General features: G+C 34.8%; 1 protein-coding gene across 8 annotated transcripts in view; it reads left to right on the top strand.

Moving 5' to 3' along the window:
- The window catches only part of LOC128923552 (protein rtoA-like), a 2,411,103-nt gene that overhangs the window by 1,854,790 nt on the left and 532,078 nt on the right, over positions 1–24,235 (top strand). For all 8 annotated transcript variants that reach the window (XM_054235822.1, XM_054235824.1, XM_054235823.1 and 5 more), the window contains one exon: positions 1,780–1,833. In XM_054235822.1, coding sequence (XP_054091797.1) covers positions 1,780–1,833 — 54 coding nt within the window. The remainder of the gene's footprint in view (positions 1–1,779; positions 1,834–24,235) is intronic.

Consider the following 24,235-nt stretch of genomic DNA (forward strand, 5'->3'; position numbering starts at 1 on the left):
TCATTTTCGAAAGCAACCTTCCTATGGTACGAAAAAAACAGATGGACGGACGGAAAGACAGACATTCGGATTTGAACTCCACTCTTCACCCTGATAACTTTGGTATATATAACCCTATATCTAACTCGGTTAGGTTTGGGTGGAACAAACAATCCTTATGTGCAACTTTCTTTAAGTCGTGTGTAAATACTTTTGACGCAAAAAAAAATATGTGTAAATACTTTTGACTACTGCGAGCCATCAGTTCTTTTGCCCATTCCTTTATTATATTTCCAGATGGTTTTTGATGGTTCAGAGTCCAGCAACGAAAATCATTGGTACCACCATCGAAGAAGCCTAAACAACATATGAAGAGAATTAAAATGGAAATAGCGTGCAAATTATATAGATTCCTGCCGTTAAAGTTCGATTCAGAAGGGTCAATTTCCGCTGTGTCTCTGCGAAAATGTTTATTTTCCCGCAAGAAGTTATGAAGATAACACCAAGTTACAACGATGGTTGACACTTTCTTTGGAGAAAGATTAATGGTTTTTAATAATATCCTGAATCTTGACGACAATATGTCTAATGCATTTACCACTATTCTACTGGCACGCGATAAGTGGTAGTTGAATATTATTTGTTCCTATTCCATATTAGAGTGGCATCCAGCATCTAATGCCCTACCATTCGTACCCACATTAAGCATTAAAAATTTGTAAGTTGAATATTAAATTTGGTAGTTGAATATTATTTTTTCCTATTCAATATTAGAGTGGCATCCAGCATCTAATGCCCTACCATTCGTACCCACATTAAGCATTAAAAATTTGTATATTACATTAACAATTGCCATCAAAATTATAGAGAAATGTTTTTTTTAATGAAAAAATAAGATTTAGATTCAGGGGGTTTCATAATATTTACATGTTTTCCGTCATTAGCTCCAATGCAATGAGGAAAGTACCAAATTTTATCAAAGCATTAGTTTATGATTTCCATTCATTACTATTATTCGGGAGCTAAAAAGAGAAAAGTAATAACTATTCGATTTTGTTTCTATAACAATTTTTCCAATTGTTGAAATTGGATCATAACATGTCAAGACCAGACATCTAATAAGAGATGTTAGCGCTTATTGCTGATTTTCAACATAAAATATTTGCTGATATTTAAAATATTTTAGTGATATTTAAATAAATACTTTTATTTGACAATGTTGTCTTCCGGTACTAGAAATCGAATAAAACTAAGATTATTAAACTCAATAATATTCATATTTGTATTCTTATGGTGGTACAATGTAGACGACTATTACTTTTTAAATTAACTCATTACCGCCCGCTGTACACGCTTGTGTACAGTTCTTGTTGGCATGATTTCGTAAAGCCACGTAAAATAATTTTTAAATTAATTTTATTTTTAAAAGCTTAATAAGCCAAGCAATTACAAATGTGTAACATTTTCCGAATTGTGGATTTGGGCACAAAAACAGCGGTCATAGTCCAGAACGAATTTCGCCGAGGACGCTGGCGTTGTCAACAATGTTTGAAAACGTTTTGCCATGAACGACGTTGTTTTGCAGAATTTTACCACTAATTTGCAATTTGTTAATTTTTTTTTTTTGAAAACTTCATATTCTACTACTTATGACACAATAAATAACAACTAAAATTAATTGACATGCGCGGTTTCGGCTTGGGCGTTAATTGGTTAATTATGATGATTAACAGTTTATTGATTTCATATTATAAATTTAGTGTTTTGAATTTGCTAATTATTGTTATATTTCATTTTAAGTTTCAGTTACGTCCACATATTGATGAAGAAGAGTCGACAACTGCAACCAAAGATGTAAGTGGAAATTAAACAAATTTGGAAATTACTATGGTTATAAAAAGAAATGGTTCATTGTAAAAAACTGTGTTTTTTATTTATTTAATTGCCAATTCTTGACATGTTTATTTTTCAGTATCAGTTTCATTCAATCAATAGCGGAGAAGATTCGACAACTAAAACAAAGAATGTAAATAGAATTAAAAAATTATAGATATACAAATTCTTGAAATTCTGCAGTCGTTTCTTTTAGCCATTAAAAGGTAGCCCATACAAAGGTTATGTTGAAAATTACTAAAAGTGCGTTAATTCACTAATGAAAAACGTGAGCAACACTAAATTTTACATAAAAAATGAGAAATGGAAGGTGCACTCAGATTTTTTTACAAAATGGAATGTGGGCGTCGCCCACTTATGATTCAAAAACCATACCTCTGGAACTACTGGAACGATTTCAATGAAATTCGTAATATAATATTTTTTTGACACCCAGACAACACGGATGAAAAATGCAAACTTCCCATGTAACTCAATTTTGAATTCCATCTGATTCGTTCATTTTATAATATGTATAAAATAGGGCGGGTCGAAATTTTTTGCGCATAAAGCGGCTAGCAAAAGCGAAACTACAGAAAATTCTAAGAAAGTTTTGCCAAGAAATAATGGGTATAAAATTAATTCCCAGTTCGCACATATCGGTTTTAGATTTTGAGATCATACTTATGTAGGCAGGGAACATAGAAGCGGACAGAAATACTGATACTAACTATTACAACCCTGACAGACTGAGCGAACTTGACGAGACGCCGATACGGACACTAACACGGACGACAAAAGAAGAACTGAAAAAGAAAACGAATTCAGGTGGATGCGAATCTATTCCTCGCGAACAGTGTATCATAAAATAATCAGTTGTTGCAAAGAATTACAAAGAAAATGTGAAACTCAAAAAACAAAAAAATAAAATAAAAATTATAATAATAATAAATAAAATACATTAACGACAATTTATTTTATTGAAAAACTTGTGATGATGCAAAATGATAAATGATAATTATGATAAAATACATTAACGACAATTTATTTTATTGAAAGACTTGTGATAATGCAGCTGTACATAGTTGTGTGAAAAAAAACAAAAAAAAAATCCAAAATTTTTTTTCCTCTCTCGTTGATGGTGCGTTTGCGCTGCGGTGACTGAACAGTGCTCATAATATCATATGTACATACATATGTACATATTACATACGTATTCAATTTTGAAAAAACGTACAGCGTCGTTCAAAAGTTGTGACGTTGTTGTCGGTGGCGAAATAACGCTACGTACATATGTACAAATGTACATATGTGAAGACAATTTTGAAAAATTGTACAGCGTCGTTCAAAAGTTGTAAAGTTGTTGGTGTTGCTAACCAAACGTTGTTGTCGGTGGCGAAGTAACGCTACGTACATATGTACAAACGTACATATATGAAGACATTTTTGAAAAAACGGCGTCTATGCTAAGTAAGGTACAAACGCACAACGTCGTTTAAAGTTGTTGCTGTTGTTAAGTACATGCAAGCATCGTTGGAAAATTGTAGCAGAGTTGCAGTTGATGAAATCGCTTACGCCTGCGTTGAGTTGCATGCCAAATGTTGATGTCCTTATTGCCAGCCATAAGAAATTTTTCGAAGCGTCGGTGGACACAGCGTTGCTGTTGAAGCAGATGAGTAGGATTAGAATAATAAATATTTTCTTTATCAGTACACATTAAACATTTCTAAATTTTGTAAACACATATACACTTACCTACCGTTGAGATTAGAATTAAATATAATATTTACGACTTTATCATTAAAATGAATCGCGACGAAGTTCTAACGTTGACTGTCAATGGACTGAAGGAAAAGTTGTCTGAGCTAGGACTCACAATTACGGGACGAAAAACGACATTACAAGACCGACTTCTTGAATATTTTGGCCAAAGTGTAGATGTTGATGACGAGGGTAATGAAGACTCCGAATACGGTGATGCAGGCTCAACGCCCTCAAGCGAAAATCAACCTGAAGCACATAATCGTACACTATTCACTTTGCGTGATATACAGGATTCATTAACATCCTTTAGTGGGTCGGGTTCTCCTTCAGTCGAGGAATGGTTAGAAGATTTCAACGAAAATGCAGAAGCAGTTAACTGGAACGCATTACAAAAGTTTATATATGCGAAACAGTTACTAAAAGGTGCAGCAAAACTATTTATACGCAGCCAACGGGGCGTCAGTAATTGGACAGCCTTAGTTCAGGCTTTACGATCAGAGTTTGGTACGGTAGTGTCAGCCATTGAGGTACACCGTATGTTACGAAATCGTAATGAAGATGAAATGAAAATGAAGATTTTAAAGAATATCTGTATAGTCTCATAGAAATAGGTAAGCAGATTAGAATAGATGATATAAGTCTAATTGAATATTTCATAGACGGTATTCCTGACACGACAAAATAAAAGTAATTTATATCAAGCAAAAACATTATTCGATTTAAAAGAGCAAATACGGGTTTACGAAAAAGTTCGGGCTGGCCGCCAGCAAGCGACTAGTTTTGAACAATCCAGAGTCAAAGTAATTAATTCGCAAAATCAAGGCGGACAAAAAGAAGTGACCAAATGTTGTTTTAAATGCGGCAATAATTTTCATATAGCAAAGGATTGTAAGCAGATACGATTTAAATGTTTCAAATGTGGTGAACCGGGACATATTGCAGCAAATTGTCAAGGCACCAAACTCACGTTCAAAACGGAAACCGGTAGAGTAAATACAATAACAAATCAGTGGGTTCAAAAAACGCAGGAAATTGGAAGATGTATTTTTAAAAACTTGACTTATAATAGTGTAACCTTTTCGGCTTTAATCGACACTGGATGCGATATTTTTTTAATACGATATGATAATATATTAATTTTGGGCGGAAATATAGAATTAAACAACGATAAGCGATACTTAAGGGGTATTAGCGGTAGTGTGCTTTACACATTGGGTAGTTTTACTATTCTGGTTCATGTCGACGAGTTGGAAATTGATGTAACTTTTCATGTGGTTAGAGAACGAGATATGGAATATGCGGCAATCATTGGCAATAACATCCTCAAACAAGTAGACTTAATTGTTTCAGAAGATTTGGTAGAATTTAAACAGAAGAGCATAGTAAATGGGAATTTTTTGTTACAAAAAATGGACACGAGATTGCAAGATATTGAAGAAAAGAAAAATCTGAATGATGGACTATTGGAAGAATTTAAAGACTTTTGCCTAATATCGGGAAATGATAAAACAACTGAACCAGATATAGACTTGTCACACTTAAAGGAAGACGATATTAAAATTGTAAAACAGTTCATTACCAGCTATAAACCAAGCGAGGCTATTCCAGTTTATGAAAGACCGAGACGTATGTCGTATGCCGACAAAATATTTGTAGATGAGCAAGTAGAAAAGTGGTTAGAGGAAGGTATCATTACACGTAGTACATCAGAATATGCATCACCCATAATAATCGTGTCCAAAAAGGATGGCAGCAAACGACTTTGCTGCGATTACAGACGTTTGAACCAAAAATCGTGCGAGACAATTTTCCAATGCCGTTGATAGACGATGTAATTGAAAAACTCCAGGCAGCGCATATTTTTACAACACTTGACTTAGTTAACGGCTTTTTTCACGTGCCCGTGGAGAATAGCTCAAGGAAGTATACGTCATTTGTAACCTCCAATGACCAATTCGAATTTTGTTATGTTCCATTTGGAATTTATAATTCACCGGCGGTATTTTCACGATTTATTTTTGCGGCTCTGAGAGATATGATGTAAGACGGAACAGTTGTGGTTTATATGGATGACCTTATTATTCCCTCTAAGGATGTATATGAAGGTATTCGTAAACTTAAGCGTGTTTTAGGTAGGGCTTCAGAATATAACATGAAAATTAAATGGAGTAAATGTAGATTCTTGGTACGAAAGGTGGACTTTCTAGGTTATATTGTAGAAAACGGCACTATCAGACCTTCAGAAGCAAAAACAAGAGCAGTGTCAAATTTTGTTTTTCCACATGACAGAAAAGCATTGCAACGCTTTTTAGGCTTAACATCATACTTTAGAAGGTTTATAGAGGGTTACGCTGTAGTAGCCAAACCACTTACTGATCTATTAAGGAAAGACTCGAAATTTGAACTGACAGATGAACAATTGATAACATTTCAGCAACTAAAGTCAGCTTTAGTAAAAGCACCTGTGCTAAGGTTATTCAATCCTAAAGCAATTACTGAAGTACATGCGGATGCTTGCATGTATGGCTACGGGGCTATACTAATGCAAAAGGATGTAGATGATCAAGAATACCATCCCGTGCAGTATATGAGTAGAAAGTGTAAACCGTGTGAACAAAAATATCATTCATACCAGCATGAAGTGTTAGCAATAGTAGAAGCACTTAAAAAATGGCGAGTTTATCTTATGGGACTAAAATTTAAAATTATCATAGACTGTAATGCTTTTACTATGACGATGAAAAAACGGGACATTCCGGTAAGAGTATCACGGTGGGTCATGTTTCTTCAAGATTATGACTACCAGATAGAGCATCGCAACGGATCGAAAATGAGACACGTAGACGCTTTAAGTAGGATATCATGTTTGATTTTAGAAGACACTGTAGTACATCGGTTGAAACAAGCCCAACAGAGTGATCACTTTATAAAGCGGTATGTACAGCTTTAGAAAAAAGTAATTTTGAAGACTTTTATCTCGAGCATGGCATTCTTCGCAAGGATCCCATTAAGGAACTTATTGTTGTTCCGTCAACTATGGAGGATGAAATAATTAAGATGTCACATAGGCAGGGACATTTTTCTATCAATAAAACCAAAGAAGTCGTAGAAAAATCTTTTTATATTCCCAAACTCAACACCAAAGTAACCAATGTAGTCCGAGGTTGTGTAAAATGCATAATTGGAGAAAGCAAAAGTGGAAAAAAGGAAAGGTTTCTTACACCCATACAAAAGGAAGATAGACCTTTAGGCATTTACCATGTAGATCATTTAGGTCCAATGGAACAGACCGCTAAGTCATACGTCTACCTATTCGTTGTAGTAGACGCTTTCTCAAAATTAGTTTGGCTATACCCTACCAGAACTAATGCGTCAGATTTAGTAATAGAAAAGTTAAAACACCAAGCATCTATATTTGGAAATCCTAGACGTATTATATCAGACCGTGGTACTGCTTTCACCTCAAATAGTTTTAAAGAATATTGCGAAATGGAAGGCATCGAACACCTTTTAATTGCTACGGGTGTTCCGCGCGGAAACGGGCAAGTAGAACGTATTCACAAAATCATAATACCAATGTTGTCTAAGCTATGTTCAGAAAACCCAGGTCAATGGTATAGACATATCGAGCGTATCCAGCAAACAATCAACAATAGTCCACCAAGAAGTACTAACTATACACCTTTTAAGCTTTTAACGGGTATTGAAATGCGAGTAGGTACTGACCCTAACTTAAGTGAGTTATTAGAAGAGGCAGTTATACAAGAAATTAATGAAAACCGAGAAGATATACGTAAAGAAGCGCAGGAGAATATCGGTAAAATACAAGCGGAAAACCGCAAAACATTTAATAAAGGTCGAAAAGCAGAAACTAAGTACCGGATTAACGAGTTAGTAGCCATTAAGCGAACACAATTCGGTTCAGGGTTAAAGCTAAAGCCAAAATTCCTAGGTCCATATAAAATTAATAAAATTTTGTCACACGGAAGATACGAGGTACAGAAGGTGGGTGACCACGAAGGACCAGGTCCAACCATTTCAATCGCCGAGTATATGAAGAAGTGGACACCTTCAGTTGAGCCAGAGTCATCATTCGAGCCGAATGAAGCGTCAGGAGGGCCGAATGTAGGCAGGGAACATAGAAGCGGACAGAAATACTGATACTAACTATTACAACCCTGACAGACTGACCGAACTTGACGAGACGCCGATACGGACACTAACACGGACGACAAAAGAAGAACTGAAAAAGAAAACGAATTCAGTCTCAGTATAACCATAGCGTAAGATAGACCTCGTTAAAAAACTAAAGATTATTTTCAACCTACTGTAACTAAAAACTTAAATTAAAATTATTAAAACTAATTTAATCTACAATTAAAAGTGTAAAATGTAATATAATAAGAAAACATTAATAAAAAACACTTATAAAATTGTACTCAAAAACCTATAGTTTTAAAAATAACAGCATGCCAAACAATTAATGCAATAATAGTAGGCTTTTGTAACTTATTTGTTTTTTTCACGTGGCTGAGCATAAAACAAAAAAAAGCAATCGTTGAATAAACAAACGTCTGCAATGTCAGTTGACTTCACCAATTCAGAAATTGATACAATTTCAATGAACTCCGGGTGTTGTGTTCTTCGCAGTCTGGATATTGGCTTGCTAAAAGATTTAAATCTGCCAAGTAATCGTGACGTATTAAATTACTATTTATTTTTACGCGTGGCTGATAAAAAAAAAACCGAGTGGGGTTGCACTCCGGGAGTGCAGGCAGAAGTGAAAATTTGAACTTATGGCGCATTGGGCACTTTTTTGAAATTGTACATAAAAATCAAGTTTATCTAAGCAATGTGGGCAATTTTTGAATGGACATGAATCTATAATAATATAGAAACTATATTCGAAGAAAGTGGTTTTATATAAATGATTAAATATTAGTAAATAGTAAATACAAAATTTATCAATTCTCATCCATACTTTCAACAACTCTATTTTCATCATTATTATCAGGATTTTCATCAAATTCTAAAACTGAAACAGTAGGTCTATGGTAACTAAAGAATGACAACATTTCAGGTACAGAGAGAAACTGTTATAAGAAAAAATTTCAGAGGGAGTGAATTACATAAAAATATCTGAGGGATTTACCTATATTTTCGGTGAAAAATTACCTTTAGGCACTGAGTTCTTCATGTTCGATATCAGGGGCCTTGAAAAGTCATGGTTCGATTTTGACAATTTTTCCACAAGTAATGTTTTATTCCGCTATCTTCATTTGTTCCTAATGTATATATGTATTATAAAGTGAACGAATCAAAAGAATTCAAAATTGAATTGAATTGAAGTTTGGTTTATATAGCTTTATTGGTTTGCGAGTTATATACAAACTAGGAACCTATATTCCAAGCTTCATTAAGATATCTTAATTTTTACTCAAGTTATCGCTTGCACGGACAGACGGACAGACATCCGGATTTCAAATCCACTCGTCATCCTGATAATTTGTGTATATATAACCCCATATCTAACTCTTATATTTATTGGTGACACAAACAATCGTTATGTGAACAAAACTATTATACTCAGTGCAACAGCACAAACGAATTCCCATGCAAAAACTGCGTATAGTATACATATATTATAAGAAAACACGCAGTGTATGTCAGAGAACTGCAATTATTCCATATTTTGAGTCATTGGTTGAGTAACATAAAAAATAGTATTAGTGCATATAAGTCAAAACTCATCAAACACTAATATCCACTAAAACACATTTACCCACAGCACACAAAGCGAGAGTATGAATAATGAGTAAGTTTCTCTTGATACGTTTCGTTGAAGTGCTCAATTGTCTCATGAGTCAATAATTCAGTCAAGCTAAACCAAAATGAGCCATACTACCACAAAACACCAAGAGTATAGCTGAATGAATGAACGAATATGATCAAAGTAAAACTGCCGCTAGGCAAATGAATTGTTTTGTTCGTGGATATTGTGTATTACGTTTAATGTTTTAAATTATTTAATGACAGTAAAGTTGATCAGCCCTATCACGCAATCCATCGTAGCAAAGCTACGAATACGAATGTTCGCTACGAATACGAATAATTTGCTATCACTGAATCCATGTGAACTCGAAACTTTGTTACCATACTTAAATTTTGGATTTTGACATTTCGAAATCAGCTGGGTTGAGAAAATTTTGTATATTTTGATAAAGAAAACTGAAAACTTTTATGATATAGTTGAATTTATGAACAAAAAAATGTATTCGCTGACGTATGTATTTTTGCTGATGGAGGAAGAACGAGAGAGCACCCGCCGCGATCTAAAACTTCAAAGAAAATCACTTAGGGACTTGAGCAACCCTCTGGAGTTAGGCGAAACAACGTACATACTCAGGTTGTATAAAAATAGTTATACTTTATTCAAAGGAGTTTCTCAAAACAGGTTTGTTAAAAATTTCGCTTAAATAAGGCGGCCTTTACGTATGTCCTCGGCGTTCTTGAGAGAAATGCAAGTTCTTCAAGGACTTCATCTATATCTTTACTTCAGCGTTTGTCTTCAGTTTTACGTTTTTTTGCTGAGGGAGGCTACCTTGCCTACTCCAAGGACTTCGATATTCCAATGGCTCAGTCTACATTTTGTTGCGTCTTAAAAGATGTATTAGCATCGCTTCAGTCCCATCTGTGCCCTCAGTGGATAAATCTTAATTTAAGTAGCGATGAAAAAAGACAAGCCAAGAGAGATTTCTATCAGAAATACGGATTTTCAGGTGCGATTTTGTGTGTAGACGGTACACACATTAAAATCGTTGCTCCAACAAAAGATAAGTTTCTCTATCATAACCGCAAAGGATACTTTAGTATCAATGCCATGATTGTAAGTAAGGTAGCAAATTCACATGTCAAACTTCTTATTAAATATTTTGCAGATATGCGACAATAATATGAAAATACGTTATGTAAACGCTCAGTATCCTGGGAGCAATCATGACTCCCATATATGGAATGTTAGCAGTGCGCGTTATTTTTTTGAGAAAAAGTACCTCGATGGGGAACGAAATACTTGGCTTTTGGGTATTAAACTTACATACATATATACATATGTATTAAAATTGTCATAACTCTTTACAAACTTTCAAAATTACAATTTTTAGGAGATGCTGGATATGCCCTAGAACCATGGTTAATGACACCTTTTCGAACACCTTCCTCAGGAAGCCCGGAAGAGAAGTATAATAAAATACATGCAAAGGCGAGAAATATTGTAGAAAGAACAATCGGTGTTTTTAAAAATCGATTTAGATGTCTTATGACTGCTAGTGAACTACACTACGAGCCATGGAAGGCATCTCAAATCGTTAATGTTGCGGCAGCGTTGCACAATGTTTGCATCCAGTTTCGTGTACCTGATGAAGCTTTAGAAAATGTTTCAGAACCAAATAATTTTTCTGAAAATGATGATATCATCTCATCAACTTATAATGATGAAGCTTCGCAGATAAGACAGACTATGTGTAGAACACTTACACGAATATAATATACTAAATAAATTTAACACGATATATTTTTGGAGGTTTGATTACATTTTTATTTATTTAAATATTTCTGATAATGTAAGCTTTGTTGCTCCACTTGCAACATTTGCTGCTTAATAGAATTTTTTGCAGCAATTAAACTTTCCATTGCTCTATTATGCCTACCGATTTCTTCCAATTCTGCTTTCTTTAGGTCGCATAATCGACGCATATCTGATGAAAGGTCATCTAACTTTTCAAAAACCTTTTTTTTGAAAATCTTTTTGAAGTAAAAGTTGTTCTTTTACTAAATCAATTGTATTTGTTTCTGGGGGCTTAGTACTGCGTCTTGGCAGTGCAGGGCTACAACTTGAAGGTAGCGATATATCGGCCTCGGCCTCATTATCAGTGTCAACTGACATAGATAAACCCACACTCACTGTGTTTTGTATGCCGTTAGTGGTTGTCTCTAATGCAGTTAATTTGATTACAGCTTCTTCCAATTCGCTGAAATGGTGCTGTCTATTTCGACCGCCACCAGTAGCTGACTGCTCTTTTTTGTTTTCGGCCAATTTCCGTTTTATATATGCCTTCCAATCCAGCCATACCTTTTAAAAAATAAATTATAGAATATATCTATAAATTATTCTTTTAGTTTCAATAATTAAAAGAACTGTAATACGTTACCTTCTTCCAGCTTGCAATGTCTTTAGTGGGGGGGGGGGCCTACACTGTTGAGTTCATCGGCTACTTTACTCCAAAATTTCGCTGCTTCTTCCTTAGGACACTTTGAAAAACCCTGCGCCATTTCGGGCTTTTGCTGCAAAAGTTCAAGCAAAGCGCATATTGTTGTTTCGTGGTTATTACTTTAGACCTGTGGAAATCAAATTGAAATATATTTTATTCTTAACAAATCCAATTAACTTAAATTCAGTAAAAACTTACATTTCAACCTTTTTTTGCTTTATTTCTTCTTTTTTATGTATGTTCTTAAAATTTTCCGTTAGCAAAAACGCGTCGTAGAATAATTTAAAAAAACTTCCGAATTTGACGATTCGAATGTATTCTGTGAATGTCACTTTACGAATTTCTAACTTACTTTTTAAGATAATCGAATTGCATGAAAGCAATTTCGTAACTTTTCCGAAAAAACAGTTAACGATGAATTGCGTGATAGGGCTGAATACTTTTAGGTTCTAATATATTTCTTTTATTATTAATATATTGAAAATGAATAAAGACGCACGAAAATGCATATTCAATGAACTAATGAAAAATTTAATGTGACAAAATTCTCACTATGTATATTAACTTTCGTGCTCAGCTACGAAGTCACAATTCCACTCGTTCGGACGTATAGACAAACATGAAGTATGACCGAAGCACTAAGGTATAGCCACGACAAAACGGGGAATAATTAGATTAGAAACTAAAAAAAAATAGTGGGGTTGCATTCCGGGAGTGCAGCCAGAAGTGAAAACTTGAACTTATGGGCGGTGGGCACTTTTTTGGGTAAGCATTTTTAGGTGCGCTCGTGTATGAGAAATTGTACATAAAAAATGTGGGCACTTTTTGAATGGACATGAAGTATAATACTATAGAAACTATATTCGAAAGAAGTGAGTAAATATTCGTAAATAGTAAATACAAAATTTATCAATTCTTATCCATAATTTCAACAACTCTTACATCATCATTATCAGCATTTTCATCATTATTATCAAGATTTTCATCAAATTTTAAAACTGAAACAATAGGTCTATGGTAACTAAAGTATGAAATGAACAATTTTTATTTAAATCTATTTATATATCTTATATATATATATGCATCAATAGTAGTTTTGTATTTTGTTGTGCTAAGATTGCGATCATTGGACATCGTTAAATCAAGTTCTTCATATAAAAATTAATTCATTTAATTATTGATTTTTACAATCTGGTATATGGACCAGCGATTTGAGGAGGTACTCTTTGTTGTACAAACGCATACCTATACACCCTGAGTATACATATAGGTATGTGTCATCTGTCGCGAGAGCACGAACGAATGCCCATGCAAAGAGTATAGTATACATATATTATAAGAATACACGCGGAGTATATCTGTGTAAAATCTCATCTGTCGCGAGAACGGCTGAAAATGCTCACCTACAAAAGTGCCCAACGCGCCATAAGAAGTTTTCACTTCAAAAAATATGTCGATAGAAATTGTGGCACATTACATTTGCTAATAAAGAGCAGACATGTACGATAAATACTAAAATAATCTGACCATGTTATCTCCTCAATAAACCGTTAACTGACCTTCATAAAGCTTAGCGTATGAGCTTTGCCGAAAACCATATTCAGAATGGTCAAAGTTCATATAATATTTAGCGATGAAATGGCATGGGTTCCAACAAAAATGAACTAGTCAATCTATCGAGGTTTGTTAGAAACCTTGATAGTAGAGAAAACAGAAGAGTTATGCGGCCTTGAATGTATTTTTTAACAAGATAATGCCGCAATTCATTGTTCCGCAATTTGTTGTTCAGATATAAAAAAATTCACTACTCTCAATCAAGAGTAGTTTATGCTAAATGACGACAATTTAACACAGTCGAAGACCTAAAAGTCGGGGTTAAAGAAGCTGAGCCGCAGTACCGGTACAGACTTTAAAATGCTGGAAAGATTAATTCAATTTTTAACACGCTACAGAGAGTGACCAGACTACTAACAAGAAGTTGCAATCGCAATTAATTTCTTTAAAAAATGTTAGTTATTGTATATGAGTTTATGTGAATTGCCAGCTCAAAAAGAGTAAAATAACTATATCTTTTTTTAAACTATAGATAACTTGCTTTATTTTTAATGGTTTTTTAATTTAATTTTTGCGAATGGTCGAGAAAGTAGTAATGCATCGCAAAGTTCCAATTTTGGTAGTGAGTGTTATTTAGTTGGTGCTACATGTCATTTTGCCGTAAAAAGACGAACGCTAATATTACCAATATTGTCAATTTTGCGTGTATATGTTCCGCAGACATAAGCACGTATTGAAGAATCACAAAATGCATGTATTTGTAAAGATTGCATGATAGACAGTACCTTGGAACTTTAACAGAGGGTAGATCCGAGAGATTGTTGATGAATGTTGTCCACGCCGATGTGATGTTTTGTGGAACCGATTCATCACATTTGAGTTTCAACAACCACATCTCATGAAGTATAATTTTAGAGGTAACGATTACTGGTGCTAGTAATCCAAGTGGGACGAAGAGCGACGAAGCGATAGATAGTATTAGCCTTTCAGTGATGTTTTCGTTTGATAGCTGCTTTGGTAGAAATGAAAACATAAAACGATCTTGAATTTGATTTCAGATCCACACAGCAGGTCGTCCACGTAGTCCACGACATATACGTATTGTTTCTTGACCATAGGTAGCTGCTGTAGCCGATGTTCTGGCGTATTAAATCATCGCAAAGCTGTGTTATATGATTCACCCAAGCGGTGCCATTATATAACTTTTCGCAGCTATGTTGTTTATGTGACCACAAGTCTGGCTTTGTGGCGATATCTTCTAACGGGTGATTTTTTTGAGGTTAGGATTTTCATGCATTAGTATTTGACAGATCACGTGGGATTTCAGACATGGTGTCAAAGAGAAAGATGCTCAGTATGCTTTGACATTTCATCATGAATAGACTTACTAACGAGCAACGCTTGCAAATCATTGAATTTTATTACCAAAATCAGTGTTCGGTTCGAAATGTGTTTCGCGCTTTACGTCCGATTTATGGTCTACATAATCGACCAAGTGAGCAAACAATTAATGCGATTGTGACCAAGTTTCGCACTCAGTTTACTTTATTGGACATTAAACCAACCACACGAATGCGTACAGTGCGTACAGAAGAGAATATTGCGTCTGTTTCTGAGAGTGTCGCTGAAGACCGTGAAATGTCGATTCGTCGCCGTTCGCAGCAATTGGGTTTGTGTTATTCGACCACATGGAAGATTTTACGCAAAGATCTTGGTGTAAAACCGTATAAAATACAGCTCGTGCAAGAACTGAAGCCGAACGATCTGCCACAACGTCGAATTTTCAGTGAATGGGCCCTAGAAAAGTTGGCAGAAAATCCGCTTTTTTATCGACAAATTTTGTTCAGCGATGAGGCTCATTTCTGGTTGAATGGCTACGTAAATAAGCAAAATTGCCGCATTTGGGGTGAAGAGCAACCAGAAGCCGTTCAAGAACTGCCCATGCATCCCGAAAAATGCACTGTTTGGTGTGGTTTGTACGCTGGTGGAATCATTGGACCGTATTTTTTCAAAGATGCTGTTGGACGCAACGTTACGGTGAATGGCGATCGCTATCGTTCGATGCTAACAAACTTTTTGTTGCCAAAAATGGAAGAACTGAACTTGGTTGACATGTGGTTTCAACAAGATGGCGCTACATGCCACACAGCTCGCGATTCTATGGCCATTTTGAGGGAAAACTTCGGAGAACAATTCATCTCAAGAAATGGACCCGTAAGTTGGCCACCAAGATCATGCGATTTAACGCCTTTAGACTATTTTTTGTGGGGCTACGTCAAGTCTAAAGTCTACAGAAATAAGCCAGCAACTATTCCAGCTTTGGAAGACAACATTTCCGAAGAAATTCGGGCTATTCCGGCCGAAATGCTCGAAAAAGTTGCCCAAAATTGGACTTTCCGAATGGACCACCTAAGACGCAGCCGCGGTCAACATTTAAATGAAATTATCTTCAAAAAGTAAATGTCATGAACCAATCTAACGTTTCAAATAAAGAACCGATGAGATTTTGCAAATTTTATGCGTTTTTTTTTTTTAAAAAGTTATCAAGCTCTTAAAAAATCACCCTTTATTTGCAACAATTTTGCATCTATGGACTCCTCACATGCAAAAAAACATTTGGTATTAAGCATGTTGGTGTTCGTTCGATATCGTCCCGAAACGCGTTTTCTCTACAATTGGAAGATTATTACCAAGCTTAATTTGTTCTACAGAAAGTAAACTAAAGAAGCTCTCCGTTCCCAAAAGTAAGATAATTTTCTTTGATCTATTGAATTGATTACACAGCCCGACAAAATTAAAAAAAAATTGTTGCTTCTTTGAATTGATTCTAGTTAATTTGGGCGCGCTGAATTCAAATCTGTAATCCGTTTGTCACTATCAGCTCTAGTTTATATGATATAACTTTTTTATACCCTCCAAGTATTTTTTTGAGGTCATAAGTTAAGTAATACCCTCCACTTATAATATATTATAAGCTATATCATGAAATTACTAGATCTGATAGAGACTGATTACAGATTTGAATTCAGCGTGCCCAAATTAACTAGAATCAGCTGAAAAAAGAAGCAAATTGAGTGTTGGCCTGTGTTCACCTCAGTGAGTACAATGTTTAGTGGAAAGTATCAAGTAGATGTATCTATTTCCAGTTCCAGATGATAGGCGAAGTGCGAATTAATACCAAAATCGAGAGGAAGTTCAAAACTTGTCGCTTGCGATTTAATATTAGTAAAAGTTTTGTACTTTATATTGATAGAGGACTTATCAATACTTTGAATCTCAATGTTGTGTTTGCTGCGTGGATGCATCAGCTTTTGTGAAAGTTCATCAGTTATGAAATTCACTTGAGAACAAGAACTAAGCAAAGCCGACCAAGACGATAATTTCCAGAAACATCGCGAACTAAAACCTCTGCTGTGGCAAGGATAATGTTGTCAAACGCCGACCAATTGTTCATGTGTGTGTGAACAGCAGATGTAGAAGTAGAATTTGATGAATCTGACGTAATGCCACGATGTAACGGAATATTGTGTTGACGAAGTCAAATCTTAAATTTATACGATACTACCGTTAGACTTAGAAATTGACGAAATATGGAATACCGAAGAAATATTTTCTAAAAATTTGAGATTTGTGTTATGGTACCGAGTTTAGGTCTCTCCAATGCCTTCGAATAATTTGCATTAGAGACTTGAAACGCAATGATTTCTAATGCCGGCATGCCGGTCCATTGAGACAGTTACGTAAATGATTAAATTTCTCTATGTTAGACAAACTAGATCAATAATTTGCTGAAAGGATGTTATAAAATTTTGATATTCAGAGTACTTGCCGTTGAATGAGGTTCACAAGTGGTGTCTGTCTATGTGGTGTTGTAATCTTCAGTAACCTGTGACTGAATAATATACTTTGTTGTAATATACAGCTCCTAAAGATCCATACGTCCGCAATCCTCTGAATCTATCCTTTCGAGAATGCCAAGACGGCATTTGTATTCGGTTGATGAAAGTAATTTAGATCTTCCAAAGACATTTTAAAAATATTCTACAACTTACGAAAAATGCGGCTCATAAATTGTATATTTATTTGAAGACAATGTTAGATTGAAGATATAACGACGAGTAATTAATGCGAATATAATATTTGAATACTTGCGATTGGATTTTCTTTGGTGCAACGAAGCTGTGACAAAATGGCAGAACCGCGTTAAATGTTTCGTTGGGTACACGAAGGTGTGCGCAAACAATACCGAGTGCACTTCAACGAAAAAAACAGCAAGTGCAGCGGCAATGCAATGTGATGCGTGATCACGTCCAAACGATGCATGTATCAGCGTATCAAAGCAGCGACGATGGCAGTGAGTTGGCAGAATAAATTAATTTAAATACACTGCCCCAAAAACTGTAGTATCAGAAAGAGTTTTTCCCGACCGCGGTATAATTTAAATAACAAGTAAGGAAGGGCTCAGTTCGGGTGTAACCGAACATTTTATACTCTCGCAATTTATTTATTTAATTTTATTAATATAACACACAATTTTACCCACATATTCGACATATACTATATGGTATAAAGTCCATTGAAAGTTGGAAACCCTAATATTAGGTATATGGGAGTTAGGTGAAGTTATGACCCGATTTCACGTATTTTAGGCACGGAGACCTATTATTAAAAGAAAGATATTCCTTCCGAATTTCTTTAAAATATCTGAGAGAGTTATATTTTCGGTAAAAAACAGTAGAAGCACTGACGTCCTCATGTTCGATATATGGGGCCTTGAAAATGTATGGTCCGATTTCGACGATTTTTAGAAGAGCGATGCCACACTATAAATGCTGCATTTATGCAAAATTTTGTTCCGATATGTCAGGTAAAGTCAACGATTCAGATAATCTGCAAAGTTCTGGTATATAGGAAGTAGGCGTGGCTGTGAACCCATTTCACAACATATCATTGGGATGCAAGGAAAATATTACAAACTGAATTTCATTGCAATTGGTCGAGTAGTTTCGGAGATATGTTTTTCCATCTATGGCGGAACCAAATTAAATATAAAATTTTGTATACCATTTTGAGTGCAGCGCTTCTGTAGCTTCTTTATAATGAAATTTAAGGTTTCTGTTGGTTTTCCGTACTGAATTAAATCGTTTTTAGTAGTTTTCAACGGAAGCTTTGTATTTGAGGTGGGCATGGTTATAATCTGACTAGCTGACCCCACAGGCTTTGCCCTGAGTGAAATTATTTGTTTTGAAAAGAAAAGAAAGTTGAATTTAGATTGTATTGAAAAGCATTTAGTTGCGATTTTTCTACATTTTTTTTTTCAATGTAACAAAAAATGTTGTTTATCAAGCAAATCCAAAAAAAATAGAAATTCAACACACAAATCTCACTTGAGACATTCAATTCATCCGTTCATGTTGATTTTGGAATAACAGGAAGTATTTGTAGAAAATCGCCAGCTAACGGTATCATTGCGCAACCAAAGCGACGATTATTATTCCACAGATCTTTCATTGTTCTGTCTAGAGAATTGCACTTATCTCATACTATCAGTTTACAATTCTTCAACACTTTTGCCACAGCTTGCCTTGCAAACAGGTGTTACATTGATTTGCATGTTTAACGGAAGCTTCAGTGCCGAATGTGCCGTTCGTCCAACTTCTAGTAACGTTGCAGCAATTCCAGTAGATGCGAGAGCCAACGCAATGCCATTTTAAAATCGTATTGTTGCCAAAATCAATATTATCTGTTCCGCCGTTGTTGTCAAGTTTAATATAATTCTTTTATTATTATCTTTCTAGCAAATTTTCAATATTTGTTTACTTTTTCCTGGACTTCCACGTATATTTCAATACTAAAACAAATAAGGAAAGGCTAAGTTTGGGTGCAACAGAACATTTTATACTCTCGCAATTTATTGATGTAAATATATTATATATATCATCATATATAGTATATTAGTTATCACAAAAACGGTACTCACGGACTTTATTTAGATCATTAAAAGAGAAATAATTCTTTCATACATAACTTTTGTGTATATTGAACCGCTTTGGTAGCGCAAGGAACGGAAGCCCTCAAAGATAAATAATTTCCCCCGTTTTTTACACATTTACCAACGTGTCTTCGCTCTATCGCTATTGGTCGCAGCGTGACCTCGATAAATGGACTATACAACACAAAAAGAATTATTCAATTCGAACCAGTAGTTTCGGAGATTAGCGCGTTCAAACAAACAAACAAACTCTTCAGCTTTATAATATTAGTATAAATTTGCTCCATTTTTGGACTATATAAGGAAATGCCTGAAGACTCTTGAGAGTTTCATTTATAAAGCTTTAGCAGTTTACGAGATATGTACAAAAAACTTAGTAGGGGGCGGGCCCCGCCCACTTTCCCAAAAAAAATTACATCCAAATATGCCTCTTCTTAGAACAATCATTTGTTCCAAATTTCACTTTCATAGCTCAAAATTTCAAAATAAGCAAATTTTGTATATGACAGAAAGAGGCAATACAAATTTTAATAATAGACGCTGTGCAATACCAAGAATTACTTTGTCTTTAACGATCAATCAAAATTGTTGCACGTTCACCAATTTTTATTTTATTCTGGGTGTTGGCGGGTGGCAGAGTTAAACACGGATTTTAAGCGGTTTCGTATTATATTTAATTTCAATTACAATCGTGGGGTTCACCCTTTAAGATCTAGGCGCGAGTTAATAACAATTGAGTCACTTTTGTATCTACTTTGCACCATACCATATCTATTTCACACCATATATTGGAATTGCTTATCACTATTTGTTTATGCGTGGTTCGATATAAACAAGAGATGTTTTGGTTTTATTTGAGAAATGAAACGTTCCTTAACTCTCCCCTGTGTTAAGATGAAATGTCCTCATTTCAAGTCAACTGGGTTTGGAGTCGCCGAAGTTCGATCTCGTATGTTTGGCGGGATAATCGTTCCTTTTTCTCTTCTAAATGTACTCGATAACATTCGCATAATTTTACAGCAGCATAGATTAATAAAGCTAAAGTTATTACAATAAGTATTAGGTACAATATGGACCTTTCTGGTTGTTCTTCAATAGGAATCATGTATTTATACATTTTTTGAATATTTGAAAATGTATAATCTGAATTGGAGATTAATATTTTTAGAACTTCTAATTGTTCATCTTGGTGGGCGTGAATCACATCTTTAATTTCCTGATCGTGATTGAAATATATCTTATTATCTAAATTAGTACTGTGATTAAATTGTAACAGGTTTGGACCGTTAACACGTTGTCCGTTCCACAGATGTTCTCCATCAATAATTATATTTCCGTGATCTAACACAATAAGTGGTCTATTATTTTCTTGAATAACATTACATTTTGCCTTGTTATTTTCAAGCAATGGGATGGTACAGTTGTCGGGAGACTCCTGTTTACAAATATTTAATCCCAGATAATTTTTACATTTGGAAGTTCTTTTGAAATTTGCTTCACATTTTACAACTTGAGAGTCTAATCGGACTTTACCGTGTTTGTATGCTAAAGGTATTAAGTTATATAATTTACAGCGGTTATTTATCACGGGATATTTGTATATTGTAATTATAGCATCTTTGTACATGCATACATGAATATCAGGATATTCTAAAATATTAATTATGGGTATGTTAAAATCTTCTATGGAGGCAATTTCTTGAATGTCTTTGAGGTTGAGAGTAACAGAATAAAAGTTTCCTGTTTTAGCAAAATTAATGGTATTCGTGATTGTTTCTATCCCTTGTAAACTTCTGTAATAATTAATTCTTCAGTAATTGACTTTGGATCTAGTGTTTCTAGTATTTTTTCAAATTGACTGTTAATCTTCCGTTGTTGATTATTGTTTTCTATCAACTGATTGAGTCCTGTCTTGATCTCTATAAGGTCGTCATGGTCAGGAGTACCGGTGACAAATTTGGGAATAGAACCTAAAAAGTTTAATGAGCGTTTGAGTCTACGATTAGAAGGTATACGCAATGTCTTAAGTGCCTCAATTTTATTAATAAAAATTATTTCTTCTTTTTTTCCTGTAACGTATTTGGATTTCATGATATTCTCGTATGGACCTAGGATAGTTGACAAGTTTGCTACGTGGTACAGATAATACGTATTTTCAAATAGGTAGACTGGATCGGTCTCTGTTAAAACATACTTCTTGAATTTAAAATCTGTGATTAGATCAGAATGGGATATAACAAATAATAAAAATAGATTAATTAATACCGTCTCGGATCGCATTGTGTGGCTTTTTTGCGGATGTTGTCTTTATGAATAATTTTCCCTACCGTTGTAAGGATAGTGTCCCCGCGATCTTCCTTAACTTTGTGCTGATTATATCGTTTAGCAATTTTATTCCTACGATCTGTTTTGGAATATATGATATCTCCTGATTTATAAGTGATGTTTCTTCGTCCTTTGTTGTGGTATAGCAATAGCTTCTCCTGATTGTTCTGAAGGATTTCTTTAATCTCGGTATACTTTTCGCGATTAAAGAAAACTACTTCAGGTTTGAGTCCAATAGACGAGTGAATTGTAGAATTATATTGTCGGATGGCGTTAAAAAGTTCTTCACCTGGAGTCGTACTATTTTCACTAGCTAAACTCGTACTGATTTCAATCAACGTACTGTGCAACCGTTCTACTTGAGCGTTAGTTGTCGAGTGATTTAATGGTGTGGCAGTATGTTGTATATGTAGTCGAGTATAAACGGCCTTTGCCATGTTGCTGATAAATACATTTTCGTTATCAGTCATTAGATGTTTTGCAATTGGATACACTTGTGTAAGTATTTCTTCAATATGTTCGTGACAGTTTGCATTAGTATGAATTTTTCGGAGATAGCAATACTTCGAATATTTGTCGGTAGAGCATATATACATACAACTATTCAAGCAATATTTCTTGCACATTGTTTTTATTATAATTTCGGTGTGCACGTCTTTGTGTTTTTTCTGCTAATTCTAATTGTTCGTTTTGGTTAGTAATGTCAATTAGTAAGTTTGGTGCTATCACAAAGGTACAATTGGGAAAGTGGGAAATAATATCATCCTTAAAGTGGAATATTAACTCTTCATCTATTCTTAGTGCGTTAGTTACATTGGGTTTAACTACTTGTTGTAATTTTGTTAAAAAATCTTGCTTATTTTTGTAATAAAATGTGTGACGCGTCCTACCTGGAAAAGTGGTTTGGGAGTCGATTGCCTCTTTTGTAGGATCTAGAATAGGTTTTATTTGATTTTTGAATGAGTTCAAAGGTTGTTTCACCCTCTTTATTTGGTCAGTTGTAGAGCTTTGTGCTGAATGTTGAGAACAATCTGTTGTATTTTTGATTTGTTGACGGGAGAGTGCGTCAGCTACTACATTTTGGTGACCAGGTTTGTAGACAAGTTTGGGACTAAATTCCTCAATAAAATTCTTCCACCTTTTTAATTTGGTATTCGGGTTTTTTTCCGAAATAGAATGAATGAGTGATTAGTGGTCAGTATAAATGGTTAAATCAGTGATGCCGTATAAAAAATGGCGGAGCTTCTGTAGCGCCCACACGATTGCAAGAAGTTCTTTTTCATTTGTGCTGTAATTTTTTTCAGTGTCGGTTAACGTTCGAGAAATAAAAGCAATAGGTTGGCGAAATTGGGAGAAAACTGCTCCAATTGCTTGGTTACTGGCATCGGTAGTTAGTTCAAATGGTTTGGTAAAGTCCGGCTGGTAAAGTTCTACCTGTTCTTGCAGAGCATCTTTTATTTTTTCTATGGCAGTAATTGCCGCTTCATCGAACTTTACTTCTACTCGCGCACTTTGATTTTTTGAAATCATTCCTGAGTCACCTCGTAGGTGTATAGTTAGTGGTTTAGTGATTTGTGCGAAGTTTTTTACAAACTTCCTATAGTAGCTAGCCAAAGCTAAAAATGATGTGAGTTCTTTTAAGGTTTTTGGCAATGGATACTCTTTTATAGCTTGAATCTTTCTTGGATCAATCGTTACTCTGTTATGTTTAATTATGTGGCCAAAAAACTCAACAGAGTCCTGGAAAAAATGCGACTTTTCGTCCGAAATTTTCATATTAGCTTCATGCAGTGCATTGACTATAGTTCGAATATGTTCTATGTGTTCTTCAGGCGTAGAAGAAAATATTAAAACATCGTCTATATAAACGTAAGCAAATTTACCGATATATTGTCGCATATTGTCGTCTATGCATCGTTGAAAGATTGAGGGTGCGTTCTTAAGTCCAAACGGCATCCTAACAAACTCATACTTTGCGCCATTCACTGCAAATGCGGTTTTTTCGCGATCGGATTCCTTTATTAAAATTTGATGGAATCCTGATTCTAAATCGATTGTCGAGAAGACTTTAGCTTTACCTAAATTTTGAACTGTCATATTAATATCAGGTATAGGGTAGCGATCGTTTATAAGTAGTATGTGCGTTAAGTTTTTGGTAGTCGACTACCATTCTTCGTTTAGGTCTGTCATTTCCGTCTAATCCTTTCTTCGGAACAGTCCAAATAGGGCAATTGTACGGACTTTTACTCGGCTGAATTATTCCATTTTCTAAAAGCCTATCTATTTCTTTATTGATGAAGTCATGGTCTGCCACGGATTAAGGGTATTGTTTTGTCCAAATAGGATATTCTGTTTGCGTCCTAATTGTAGCTTGGATAGTAGTTGTGAAGGGTAGGGTGTCACTAATATTTTCATTTGCTTTCATTATTTCCTTAATTTCCTCCTCATACTTGGCATTATAATTAATGAAGGTTCCTTT

This window comes from Zeugodacus cucurbitae, chromosome Y (genome assembly GCF_028554725.1).
Source record: "Zeugodacus cucurbitae isolate PBARC_wt_2022May chromosome Y, idZeuCucr1.2, whole genome shotgun sequence".
Lineage (NCBI taxonomy): Eukaryota > Metazoa > Arthropoda > Insecta > Diptera > Tephritidae > Zeugodacus > Zeugodacus cucurbitae.